Source organism: Drosophila nasuta, chromosome 3, assembly GCF_023558535.2.
Source record: "Drosophila nasuta strain 15112-1781.00 chromosome 3, ASM2355853v1, whole genome shotgun sequence".
Taxonomy (NCBI): Eukaryota; Metazoa; Arthropoda; class Insecta; order Diptera; family Drosophilidae; genus Drosophila; species Drosophila nasuta.
The window spans coordinates 13,007,787-13,021,725 of NC_083457.1; the positions used below are offsets into that span (position 1 = coordinate 13,007,787).

Sequence of the window (13,939 nt, forward strand, 5' to 3'; positions counted from 1 at the left end):
TTCTTGATGTGTTATTGATATTTGGTATTTCTAAATCTTTTATTTTTATTTACTCTATTATATTTCATTGAAGCAGTTTACGAATACTGTTAGGACGTCATAATCAAGCTTTGTAGTTGGGTAAAATTACATAAGAGGCTTAATAAACTCATTATCGCATTCACAGTCGAACTTGTTTTTTCCCGCAAATATAATATAATTTTGATTTTTTTTTTAATTATCTCGCATTCTTTCTAATTTATATTTTATTATTAACCATATCCCTTGCCCTTAGTTGTATGTTTGGCAATTCACAGTATTTAAACTAACTTTAATTTGTACTATTTAACGTTGTACCTAAATAAAAGAATAAATTGGCCATATTTAGTTTTGCGTGCAAAGCAATTTGTGATTTTGTTGCTGTTTTGTTATCATCTATTTTCAATTTTTGTTTTGCTTCACGCTCTCCAAGAACTCATAATCTCTTTCTTAATATACGAGTATATTTTATTTGCCTGTTATCTCATTATTGATTATTGTAAGCTAGAGTTCGCATCGTGAGCTTAGTACAGTGTTTATTAGTTAATTGAGTGTTTTATTCATTTTTGCTTTGGAAATTTATTCGCAGGTCTTACAAATAGTTTGTCAGCTTTATATTCCTGGTAAATATTGTATATAATAATTATATATATGTATATACAATCTAAACATTGTGGTCAAAAATTGTTTATTGACTCTTATTGAAAGGTAGATGATTGGCTTTGTAGTTGTTTAAAACACTGCATAGTTTTTAGAAATTCTGGCTGAGGAATTCTAATTTTATTACGATTTTGCTGCAGTCCCATATATAAAATAACATTAGCCAAACACTACTCAAAATAGTTTATATATATTTAGACTATGTTTGCTAGGGTATCTCGTTTAGAGGAGAGATAAGCTAAGAAATATTCCCTACAATTACCATAATCGATCGTTAAATAGAATAGAATTTTAAATTTAATTGCCTTTTTACGTTGAAGCCTAGATAGTTATTTGAATGAACCTAAAGTATATCACTTAAAAGTATATACAAAATATGTCTATCGAATAATAAGTTAAAAAAAAAAAACAGTCAACACATAATGAAGTAGCAAAATTATCAATTTCTGGGTAAATATTTAAATAAATGATCAATTTCAATTCAATTATATCAATAAGAAAATATACAAAATATATTATATAGTATATGCATATAGTATGTGTAATACCTGCCTAACTGAGTCAATTCGCAAGATTAATTTAAAACAGCATTTTAGACTTACTATTTAAAACAAATCCAAGCAATGTAGGCAACCATTCAGATTCAATTCAATCTTTAATTGTATCCCTGAAAAGAAGGCAACATTTTAAAGTCAACAGGCAGCAGCAGTAAATGTCGTGAGTCGAGGCAACAGTTGAGTTGAGGCACTAATTAGGTATTAAGTTGGCCAACAATTAGCTCAGTCGAGACACTTGCAACAAGTCAACATTGCAACCCCAATTCCAAAGGCACCGTAACAATGTTGCACAGAGTTCTCAGCTCATCTTAGCTCAGTTGAGCTCAGACTGACAGTTGGCGAACTGTCAAAAGACGAAACGTCAGAAGCGGACAACTGTCAGAATTGGCGCATGCGCTGAATCGTTGGTCAACAGCTGATTGTGGCTTTTCGGTTAGGATAAAAAAGGACGACATGTTGTGTATGCGCCAAAGGGAAAAGCTCGCGATACGCTTACCACCAAAAAAAAAGCTCAGCAACTCGCTGAGTCGGAGTCGCGAGACAAGTTTGCGAGTCGAGTCGAGTGGAGAGCAAGCAAGTGACTCTCTGGTCTACGTAGCGTTGTATTCCAGTGTGTGTTAAAACATTAAAAGCTAGGCTGGAAAAAGGACAACAGTTAAATAGAAGATACCAACACTATTGGTATCCAGCAGCGTCAGCGTTAGCGGTACGAAGCGATACGGATACGGAGCTGCAAACTCCATTTGGCATAATTCCCCACACACACACAATCGCACACACACACTCGGGAGAGAGTAAAAAGTCGATTTTTCACCAACATCAAGTTGTATATGTGCAAAGTTTCAATTGCTCGATATTAAATGCAATTGCACTTCACTAAAAAGTTCGATATACATAGTTGTTATACGAAGATAGATGTGCGCAGTGAAAAGAAAAGCATATCAAGATGTGCTCGATGTGTGTGAATCAATTATAGATTGCACTTCTCTGTTGTGTTCACAAATCGCAATCGCAATCTCAAATCACAAATGGCAAATGGCAAATAGCAAACGGCAAACGGGAATCGCAATCGCAATGCTGAGCTCATCGCATAGAGCATAGAAAAGTTTTGTGCCCCCCAAACAGCAGCAAAAACTTTCAACATTCAACCACCCCTCAGCAGCAGCAGCAGCAGCAGCTCCGCTTCGCCTTGCTTCCCTCACCCCCTCTCGAGTCGTGTCGTGTAGCCAGGTCTCAGCACTCTGCACTCAACACTCTCAGGTCCAGAGCTGGCCTGTTGTTCGGTGTGATGTTATGTTTATGGTAATGAGCAAAGTGATAATGCGTGTGACTAAACGCCTCAAAGGCTGTTGAAGCGATGCGCACTTGCCGGGGGCGGAGGACAGCCGAAGCCAAAGCCTTAGCCTTAACCTTATCCTCAGCCAAAACCAGAAGCAGCGCCTGTGACCAATAAAAAAACCGAAAAGCAAAACATCCAAGGAGAGACAACGAAAAAATAACGCATACGTCCAGTACAACGAGAGGCAGCAGCAAGAACGCTAAGGACGGCAGCAAAACGACAAGACCAACAACAGGAAGTACGACGACCAACATCAGGTCGACGAACAGGACGCGCACATGGCGAGCTGGAGCTGGAGCATCTTGTGCGCAACGCTGCTGGCCGGCCTCACTCTGCTCACGGGTAAGCCTAGAGATCTCTCTCTCTCTCTCTCTCTGATCACGTATTGAACTCTGCTAATCCCTTTTTTGATCTCCTTCGCTAGTGACGCACACGGTGCGCATTACCAATCTGCGGGTGCCGCACACCTACACACTCGAACGTGATAATGAGCCCGATCCTCTGGTGCTGGACTGCGAGTACGAAATGGCGCCGCGGGAGAAGGGCTTCGTCCTCAAGTGGCTCTTCAACAATCACTCCATCTATCAGTGGATACCCTCCGTAAAGGGTTTCGCCATGGTGAGTCATCGTCATCCGTCGTTGTCTTCGACTTCGTCATCCTCTCAGCACCGTCATATTATCCATCGTCACCCCATTTAGACAAAAGTCAAGAGTAGTCGGCGGCAAAAAAAAAGAAGAAAACAAGCAACACATACAACACAAAAATTAATTAACATAAAATTCGCTTTCTTCTCTTCTTCTTCTTCTTATTTGTTGTTGGTGCTGCCTTGTCATTAACTCTGTAGGGCTTCATGAAAGCAAAGATAGACACCAAAATATTCACCATGGAGGGCAGTCCCGGTGTTATATCGATAAAGAATCCCGACTGGAACATGACGGGGGAATACACTTGTGCCGTGCAAACCTTTGAGTCCACGGATAAGCGAAGTGCCCGCTTACAAATAATCGGTATGTGTGTGGGAGGGTTCTACAATTTACATGCTATACCTATTGTTTTTTATGCCATACGAACTTACACTCTACTCAATGGGGTATAGCTCTTATTAGTTGCAAGTGCTTCAACGAAGAGTTTGTTTGATCTCTTTAAATTGATCTTTTCTTTATAATATTATTTATTATTTATACCAAGAAATGTATTTTTGTCCATTGTTTAAAAGTCAGGGCTAATTTAAGGGAATTATATATTAACATATACATTTACATATATTCAATTTAAAAATTATTTTACGAATGGTTATTTTGTAGTACGTTCTAATGGTAATATACAAACAAAAATTAAATCATTATTTTCGTACAATGAAATCTATAAAGATTATAGCCAGTAATAGATTTAATAAAGGGTTCTATCTGATTTATTTTACCATACAAAGATGTCTAACTTATTCACTATACTTATCTTCAATTATTTCTGTATAGTATTAAATTCATACAATTTACTTCTAATGCTAAATCAGGAAATATAATAAAATATATAAAATGATAGAATATAAAGATTCCAAATATTTGATTTAAATTTGGTGTCAGCAATAATGAAGGGACTTGACAACTTCTATCTTTCTTTAGATGCATTTCTATAAGTTTCCATTTCAATTCCAAGTATATAGTGTTGTTAAGAAATGTTAGATAAAGACAAATCTATTTGGTAAAACAATCTTATAATCGTCTTTAATTGAATACTCTCAAAGAAGTATTTACAATTCTTTATTAGCTAGAACAAAGTGTGTGAAACTTAATACTTCCTGCATTCCTTAACATATATTTCTATAAGTTTCCTTTCTAAACTACTTTGTATAGTGCAGTTGAGTAGTCGGCTTTGCCGGACTTGGGTTTCCTCACCTGTTTATGGCGTGAAGTTGTTTGCATAGGTGTTGGGTGGGTGTGTTGCCATATGTGGAGGGGGTGTGAGTGGATGACTGATGTGTGTTTGTGTGTATGTGTGTATGTGCATGTGACTGTGTGTGTTTGTGGCACGTGCGACTCATATTTGCATGCGTGTCATGTGGCAGTCGCTGCGGTTATAAGCGACCAGCCAGCAGCCGCCTGTTGTTTTTGTTTTTATTTGTGTTTTGTTTTTTGTGTCCTCTTTTTTTTTTTTTTTTTGTTTGGTGTTGTCGCTCGTTCTTTTTTATGTTATTTCGAAAGTTTTGTTTTTATATTTTGTTTAGTTTGACACTTGATTAATTCTCACGGATTTGTTGTTGTTTTTTCCCCCTTTGCCCGCCTTCCCATTCCCATGGTCACATTTGATCCGCAAACAGTTCCTGAATCGGATTTCATGCTGGAGGCACGCATGGGTGGCGAACAGACCGATGTGGACATTATGTGCGCCGTGCAAAATGTTTTCCCTCAACCAGTTCTATCTGTCATGTAAGTGAAACTCACTCGCATTCATATTAGATTTGTAATTGATGAGATACCATTTGAAATACAGCTTCGATACACACATACTGGACTCGGTGCTCACGCAGTTGGATCAGAATCCGAGTGGTCTGTACAGCATGACAGTGCGAACGCGCATTCCTAGAGATCAACTCGAATCGCCCACACCGATAACATGTGCGTTTTTCCTGCTTGGCACAAACTATACCAAACGCAGGGAGACTATTTTCTATGGTAAGTAGAGGTAAGCTGGCAGCTGGCAGTTGGAACCACTTGAATGCCCCCCTCAATCATTCCAAATTAATAATCTTCTATTATTGTATTGCAGATAAAGCCACAAATATACAACGCAAATGGACAACAGTCGCCGTAGTTATGTCGATCGCATCTTTAGCTTTAAGCAGTTAGTTTGGTAGTGTTTTTTGTAGGCTATGTACGTATTTGTTTTTATGTTCGTATAGAATGTTTACAATTCTTTATTTCTCATTTTTAAATAGAATTTTTAACGATAAACGTAATTTTTTGCGGTATTTTTAAAAAAGCGCTTATTTTGTAAATGCATGTAAATGTAAGAGAAAACGATAACAAACACAACAAACAACAGACAACAGACAACACTTACACACCCATAAATACAGACAGACAAACACTACTAAGTAACAAACAGACACTTAAACAAGACTCTTCAAACACACACACACACACAACAAACATTCAAAACGAAGCTGAGAACAAACAAACAACAAGAACAACAAGAAACTAAAACAAATTATTGTATTCATATATATTTACCACATAAATAAATATATATATATATATATATAAATAGTTATATATGATGTATAGGTATAATTGAGTACAGAAACGCTAATAAAAAACGAAAACATTAAAAGTGCATTAAACGAATGTCTGCTCCACTTTTACTTTCCTCCCACATTAAGTATACGCCTGGGTAAACAACCAAGCATTAGTGCTCTTTAATTCGGAAAACATCTAAATGTGGAATTGTTTTGAATTTGGATATGACGACAGTCTTATTTCTGGATTCATTCGATTAATTAGTTGTGTGCATAGATTGCGCTAAGAAGGGTAAAAAGTGATTAATTTCAGGTTGATCAGGAGTTTGAGAGCGAAAACTTTTATTTAATAGACATTGAAGGAAATATTATATTTAATTTAGAAATTATGTTAAAAAAAGTGTTTGGAGTTCCTCAAATTCGTGGACAATTTAGGTGGATTAAGATTGAGAAGATTATCTGAAAAAAAAAGTGATTTGAATTCTCAAAATTTTGCGATTTGATTTCCTCAAATTTATTGGCTGCCAACAGAATTTAATTATGTGTAATGAATAAATAACAGGTTCAGCTAAGATATAACATCTTTTAAATTACTAGAATTGCAACATTACTTTGTCAACTATTGCTCTGTATCGCTAAATTGAAAGTTTTCATCTTCTAAATTTATAATATGAAAGAATCAATTTTGTGAAATTTAAATTGATTTAAATTTATCTAGTCGACCATGTGGCGCCTTGAAATGCAACTCTGATTTAACGGATTGTGTTTTCGAGTGTGCAGCCCTGGTGCGCATGCTCAGTGGAACACTTCCAGCGCGCCTTCCAGTGCGCCTATGAGTATGCAGTGAAAATGACAGTAGTGGCAGCAGCAGAGACATCGGCAGCAGCAGCAGCAGCAGAGAAGAGAAATCAACATCGTTGTGAACTTATGTAGACAGCAAAAAGTTGACGCCATAGGCCAGACGAGAGACGAGAGACAAGAGCCAAGGTTTCTGCTCCCTTGGCCCATTGATTGGATAATTGAAATAATCTCGAATCAGATCAGCAGCAGCAAAAGAATTATTAGCAGCAGTATTAACAAAAGCAAACGTCGAAATAGTCCGTAATCGTTATCACACAAAAAAAGCAAAGCAAAGCAAAAGCAAGCTGAGCAGCATGTCCTAGTATTAGTTGACGAATAGCTTGAGTTTGTGGGTGGAAACGTGGGCAAATATTTTTGCAGAGCAGGAGAAATTCGAGTTCCAAAAGAAGCCGGAGCAGCAGGACCAGCAAATGCGTCAGCATGGCGTCCGGAGACGACACCATTGACATGGACAGCTCCTCGACATCGCAGGCGAAACTGGCGGAACCGAATGGTAATGTTACTTCCTGATAAACTGATAAACAGATAAACGGATAAGCGCAGATAAGCAGATAAACGGCTGTGATACTTAATACTTAAATGGCAAAGAAAAAAACCGTTGAAGAACCTTGCAATTGGTCAAGCATTGGCATTTCCATTGTAAACTTTTCTAAACAGACGCAAAAAAATCAATGAATGGCAAATGGAAGTGGCCGTGGCGCATGTGTCTCACGGGTCGAACGAAAGCAGCAGGCAGCAGTCAGAAGGCAGCAGGCAGCAGGCCACCCCCATTTGAGGCATTGACTGCCTGCTGACTGACTGACTGGTCGACTGAGTGATTGAGCGATTGAGCCAACTCGTTTGCACTTGTTATTTATATTTTCGAGAGACTCGTTAAGCGAATGATAACAAAAGAAACTTTCAAACGGCCAACAACCTGTCAACTATTTATGGCTCTGCCCCCCGTGTGTGAGTGTGTGTGTGTGTGTGAGCATGTGTGAATGCCTTCATGTGCGTAAATGAATGTGTTTGAGTGTATGTGTACCTAACCCAAGTTCAAGCTCAAGCCCATGCTGAAGTGGTTCCCAGTTGGGTCATTGGCTATTCATGTGCCGCACTAACTCTAAATTATACATGAGCAACCAAAATTCGAATATACTATATAATATTTACGAGTGGTACTCTCACTCACATATGAATCTACTCGCACTTAACACAATACTTAACTAATAATACACCTTGTAAAACCTTGTAGCCTCCTCCACCGACCATGTGGGTAACTCGTCACCCGACGTAAGTACATCCATTACACCTATTTATATTACTCCATATACCATATATAGAATACATATCGAATCATTTATCGTGTGCTTTATTCGCAGCTCGGCAATCGGCCGTTGCGGGAGCGACAGGTCAACAAGACGGACAAGGAGCGCAAGCTTGGACATCGACGTGTTGGCGAAGGTGGCGAGATTACCTACAAGAAGATACAGACATCGCAGATTATGGGCTCCATACAGCTGGGAATACAGCATACAGTAAGTGTTATACTACATATATCTGAATAGTATTAAATTGAATCATAATTCACAGGTCGGCAGCTTGGCATCGAAGCCCAAACGTGATCTACTTATGATGGACTTCTGGGAAATCGAGAGCATTACGTTTCCGCCAGAGGGTTCTAGCCTTACACCTGCCCACCATTATAGTGAATTCAGATATAAGATCTATGCACCCATCGCTTTTCGTTATTTTCGTGATTTGTTTGGCATACAGCCAGATGATTTTATGGTAAATCAATTCTGATTATTATATCAAGTATTCCATTCTACAATCGCCTCTTCATGATGACAGATGTCTATGTGCACTTCGCCTTTGCGCGAATTATCGAATCCTGGTGCTTCCGGCTCTATATTCTATTTGACGGACGACGATGAGTTCATTATCAAAACGGTGCAACACAAAGAGGGTGAATTTTTACAAAAACTACTGCCTGGGTAAGCAGCATTTTCCGCACAGTGGAACATCGCTAACTCACACGCCAACACTTTGCAGTTACTATATGAATCTGAATCAAAATCCGCGCACGTTATTGCCGAAGTTCTTCGGTCTCTACTGCCTGCAGACGAGCAATGCCAAAAACATTCGATTGGTGGTCATGAACAATCTGCTGCCATCGGCGGTGCGAATGCATCTGAAGTACGATCTCAAGGGTTCGACGTTCAAGCGCAAGGCATCGAAAGCGGAGCGTGCCAAGAAATCGCCAACGTACAAGGATCTCGACTTTATGGAACAGCATCCCAATGGCATATTCCTCGAGGCGGAAACCTATTCGGCGCTCATCAAAACCATTCAGAGGGATTGCACAGTGCTCGAATCCTTCAAGATTATGGACTATTCGCTGCTGCTGGGCGTGCACAATTTAGATGTGGCACTCAAGGAGAAGCAGAGTGAGCACCGGAAGCCGATGAAAGCACCGCTGGCCGAGGACTCGGATGTGGATGAACCACTCGAGGAGTCAGATGCCAGGGATCGAGACACAGCAACGGGCATCAGCAGAAACAAGTGAGTAGCAAAGTAGTTGATGTTGGACGCAACATAATGTGACGACTAATGTGGCATAGTGTGGCATACAGATCGGTGAATCGACAGCGACTCGTGGCACACTCGACGGCCATGGAGAGCATTCAGGCGGAGAGCGAGCCCATCGACGACGAAGAGGATGTGCCGTAAGTAGCAAGTGCAAGTACTAGTCAGAGAATGTTTTAGTTAATCGATTGCTCGTCTAGACCTGGTGGCATTCCAGCGCGCAGCGAGAAGGGCGAGCGTCTGTTGCTCTACATTGGCATCATCGACATCCTTCAGTCGTACAGACTCAAGAAGAAGCTGGAGCACACATTCAAAAGCATCATACACGATGGCGTAAGTGCGCAATTAATGGATTGTACACTTTGTAATACTAACTATTCATTTGTAACTTGCAACTTTAGGAGACCGTCTCGGTGTGTCGACCCTCGTTCTATGCTCAAAGATTTCAGAACTTTATGGCCAAGACCGTATTCCGCAAGATACCATCGCGTAAGTCAGTCGCAGTCGCAGTCGCATTCGCAGTTGGGGCTAAGTACACTATATACTATATAAGCATTTTTGTGTGTGCAAGTTTGTTGGGCAAATTGCCAGTGGAATTCCAAACTCAATCTAAAAAGCAGCTCCTTAAACATGTTCACACATTTGCTGACCGACTTTCTGTAGTCGATTATTTTTGTTGCGTAGCCTTCACACTCTCTCTCTCACACACACACACATACTATAATTGTAAGACTTTGTATATGAGTATTGGTAATTGCCGCTAATTATGGTTTTCATATTCAGTTCAGTTTTGGGCAGCAGCAAAAATGCAATATAGTATGTACACACTTGCCCCCGCGAGCGCCATCTATCGGTAGTCGGCTAGTGTCAAAACTCTTTAAATCTCTTTTTGAAACTCAATTGTAATCAGTAATTGAATTTGTATTTTTACGAAAATCGAAAAAACGAAAAACAATATGCCGTTCTCTGCTTCTCTTCTTTATTGATTATTACGTTTAATGCATTACTCACTTGTACGCATAGTGGATCTCCCAGAGATCAAAGGAAATCACAGAAAATTTCGTACCTTGGTAACCAGTTATATAGGTAAAGCAACAAAACAAATAACAATCACCACTCTAATGCTCATTTCTTATTCATTTTTATTACGATTAACAACTTGTATTTACAGCCTTTATTTTTGATTAATTTTGATAATATTATTAAGTGTATTAAGTTTTAATTGATGTTTTTTCTGTTCCTGCACTTGGTTGTTCAATCAAACCGGATGCAAAGCATGTCTCTCGATCTCACGTTAGTGTTCACTTTTCAAATCTCTCTCTCTCTCTCTGCAAATCCTATCTCACACTCAAGAACTTTCGCTTGGCGTAATTGCTTCGATTGCTCTGTGCTTCACAATTTATTTATTGTAATTCCCTAAAATTGTATTGCATTAATCCTTGATGTTTGCCGTTGCAGCTCTAAAGCATTCGCCGTCGAAGAGAAAAAGTCTCTCCAAGGCCATACAACGCTCCATCGACAGCGAGAACGAGGCCATCCGACGTAAGTTGAGCATCCTCTAGAGGCTTCACAGCAGACTAATCCCCAACAAAACATTCCCTGCTATGCTTCTGCAGCTTCGCATTCCCACAGTAGCGGCAAAATCCATCAGCCAACGAAGACGCCAACCACAGAGCCCACGTCTGCAGGCACAAGCTCGGAAAGGGAACGCGAACGGGATCGGGATAGAGACCGGGATCGTGATCGCGATCGAGAGAGCGGACGCCATTCGAGTGCCGCTAGCCAGAGCAATGTGCCACCGCCAGTGCGGCAACGTGCGTCCACCTCCGGATCGGCAGCTGCTCCAGCGGCGAGCAGCAACCTGAAGGCGCGTGTGCCGCCGCCAGTGCCACCGCGAGGATCGCCGCGACGCAAGGACACACAGGACAGTCGGGCACACTCGACCACGCCAGGTATAGCATATAGCACTTCAAACACAGACTTACCCGAGTCCAGCCACAACACGCTCCAGTTGCCCCGCAACGATGCAGTGCCGCATTTCGGGGAGCGACGGTCGCCCAGCAATGTGCAGGATTGGCTGGAGCTGCACGATCTTTTCGTCGTTGCCGACAGTCCGACACATGTATCGCCGACTCCTGCTCCTGCTGCAGTGCAGCGCAGCAGCTCGGTGCGACGACGCGAGTCCGTGCAGTCCGCTTACTCGACGGCACGCTCGGAGAGCAGCTATCGCCGACAGCAGCCGCGTCTGCTGAGCCACGTGGACATCTTTCAGCGCCAGAATAGTTTCATAGCACGCAGCGAACGTTCCTCAGTGGGCAGCATAGTCCGCAGCTTTCCACCCATTCGAGCCGAGAGCTATCGCACCGCTCGCACCACGCTCAGCGGTAGTCTGAGCACCCGGCAGTCGCCTCGACGTGCCCAGCAGCTAGAGAAGCTGCAACGCAAGCAGCAGAAGCGCAATCGCTATCTGCACTGTGCGGATCTGGCGCTGGGCGACGATGCCGCCTGCGACAATCAAGAGGACAATCTGCTGCAATCGGTCAGCGCTTTTCTCGAGGTGAAGCGCGAACTGGAAAGTCCTTACACCCGCAAGCGACCTTTGCCCACCTTAGAATTGCCACCAGAGGAAGGGGTAACGCTTGAGCAGCAGCTGCCACAGTTAGTGGCGCCACAGCGGCCACGACGTGGCAAGCGACGTGCTCCCAAGGCGGCGCCTTCCACAATACCCGAGAGCACGGACACTCAATCGAATGGTGCCACACAGCGTGATTCGTTTGACTTGCGACGCAACAGTTGTGTGTAGAGTGTAGACTTGCAACATGCTTCCATCTCGCTTGCCTTTTGCCCCATTGTTCCCTCTTGAGCTTTAACCTTTGAAACTCATTGTAATTGTAATCGTATTTTGTGTTCTCATGTATTGCTAGGCACAACTCCATCATGCAGTTCAACACCTCCCCCTGCCTTTGACGACATCTCCGAGGACAGTTCGAACAAGAACAGCACATCGTCGATGGGTCGCAGGTCGCATCATCATCATCACCATCAGCAACAGCAGCAGCAACAGTCGAGTCAGTCCAGTCATTACTATCAGCAACAGCCACAGTATTTGGATCGTAAAATGAACATTGGTCCCGCCTATCGAGGCTCCTACAAGGAGGATATCGTTAGGTACACTCATCTCCCCTAAATACTCTCAATCCTTGATCTCTATCTCATTGTCTTCCTTTCCTTGCAGCGTTTCGGAGGTGCATTTGGACACGTTTCTGGCGGTGGACACATCGTCGAGCAGTCACTATGGGTCACGTGGTGGCCTGGCCTGGACGCCACCGGCATCAGGTGAGGGCTCGACACCCACTTGGACAGAGGGCACACCCAGTTTTACGGACTCCAGTTCGAGTGGTGATCTCGGTAATTGGCACTTTCAATTCCATATGTTTGTGTATATTTTTTGCGATCGCCTTTTATGTTAACCGTATCTGTTGTTTATCTGTTTTGTATCCGTATCTGTTATCTGTATCTGTGTATGTTGTATATTCATTCACGCTTACTATCGTAGACAACTTCTCGCCCATAAACTCATCTAAAATCGATCGACACAAGCCGACGGTGGAAGATGCCATCAACTCTCTGTCCTCGGGAATGGTAAATATCAGTGCTGGTGTGGGCAAACTCTAGATAGAATAAACTTAGTATATGGTAGTTGATTCACACACACACACACATGCACACTCCACCACAACATACACACACCACAACCACAACCACCACCACAGACCACTACAGTCTACTCCCGATATGAGCGACAGTTTCACACGCATCCTCTAACAATCGAATCAAGTCGAATCTGAACTCAAATCATTTTCTTTGCCTTCTCAACTCAACTCACCTTTGCTTTTCCCACAACGTGCTGAGATACACGCATTAATCTCTAACTACATATATTGCATTTTTATAGATCAACTAACATAGCATGCGCTGATGGATGAATTGATAACACACAAGACACAACAAGAACAACAACATCAACCAGAACAACAACAACAACAACAACTACTTCTTATATACATGGTGCGAATAGATATTGTATTGATCGGAATGAAGTTGTGTATTCGAGTGCACTTGTATAGCTAGGATATAATCAAAAGTAACGCGCCCTATTTTCCCCCTTCCTCGTAGAACTCCAAGTACCACAGTTTTACAGACACATCCACGACTCGTTAACGAAATATCGACTATAGAGACGCATATACTATATAATACACTGGATACCAGCAAACAGATATCGTTCAACACGTATACAAAAGAAACATATAAAATACGAATACGATACAATAAATTTATCTATTTGCAACAATAATTATAATTGATATTATACAACAACAACAACAAAATATATATATATATACAGAGCAAAACTTAAGATCAAATAAGACGCAAACGTTATCAACATGCAAACAAAACCATACTATATGCCACATACCTATAAAGAAATACCAGTTCCCGTTCCTTTTGCCCCGCGTATAATATATTGTGTATGTAATAAAGGTTCGTTCGGCGTTCAAAACTCGAAAAATTATTGACAAAATGAATGTATGCATAATTATAATATATATATATACATACATACATTTATATATATTGAAAATTATACAAAAATACATTTAATATTAAATAAAATGTTTTTGCGATACTTTCGATCT

The 13,939-nt window shown here is 41.2% G+C and overlaps 2 protein-coding genes across 9 annotated transcripts; both read left to right on the plus strand.

The window, feature by feature from the left end:
• The first annotated feature begins 1,710 nt into the window (after positions 1–1,710).
• Positions 1,711–5,915, plus strand: LOC132791575 (uncharacterized). The gene is made up of 6 exons (XM_060800558.1): positions 1,711–2,916; positions 2,999–3,192; positions 3,420–3,582; positions 4,893–5,001; positions 5,066–5,247; positions 5,342–5,915. Exons 1-6 carry the CDS (start codon positions 2,853–2,855, stop codon positions 5,419–5,421), a joined length of 792 nt encoding a protein of 263 aa, XP_060656541.1. The 5' UTR covers positions 1,711–2,852; the 3' UTR covers positions 5,422–5,915.
• Positions 5,916–6,684: 769 nt separating this feature from the next.
• Positions 6,685–13,493, plus strand: LOC132791567 (phosphatidylinositol 4-phosphate 5-kinase type-1 alpha). Of its 8 annotated transcripts, none has more exons than XM_060800538.1 (17): positions 6,685–7,164; positions 7,906–7,943; positions 8,033–8,188; positions 8,244–8,441; positions 8,505–8,647; positions 8,706–9,215; positions 9,275–9,379; positions 9,440–9,572; positions 9,641–9,728; positions 10,263–10,325; positions 10,515–10,532; positions 10,698–10,781; positions 10,856–11,191; positions 12,164–12,407; positions 12,475–12,647; positions 12,796–12,881; positions 13,195–13,493. In XM_060800538.1, exons 1-17 carry the CDS (start codon positions 7,092–7,094, stop codon positions 13,201–13,203), a joined length of 2,457 nt encoding a protein of 818 aa, XP_060656521.1. In that variant the 5' UTR covers positions 6,685–7,091; the 3' UTR covers positions 13,204–13,493. The 8 variants fall into 8 exon arrangements, with proteins under 8 accessions (XP_060656521.1, XP_060656522.1, XP_060656527.1 ...); XM_060800539.1 differs by having other exon boundaries at positions 9,287–9,379; XM_060800544.1 differs by lacking the exon at positions 12,796–12,881.
• Positions 13,494–13,939: the final 446 nt, after the last annotated feature.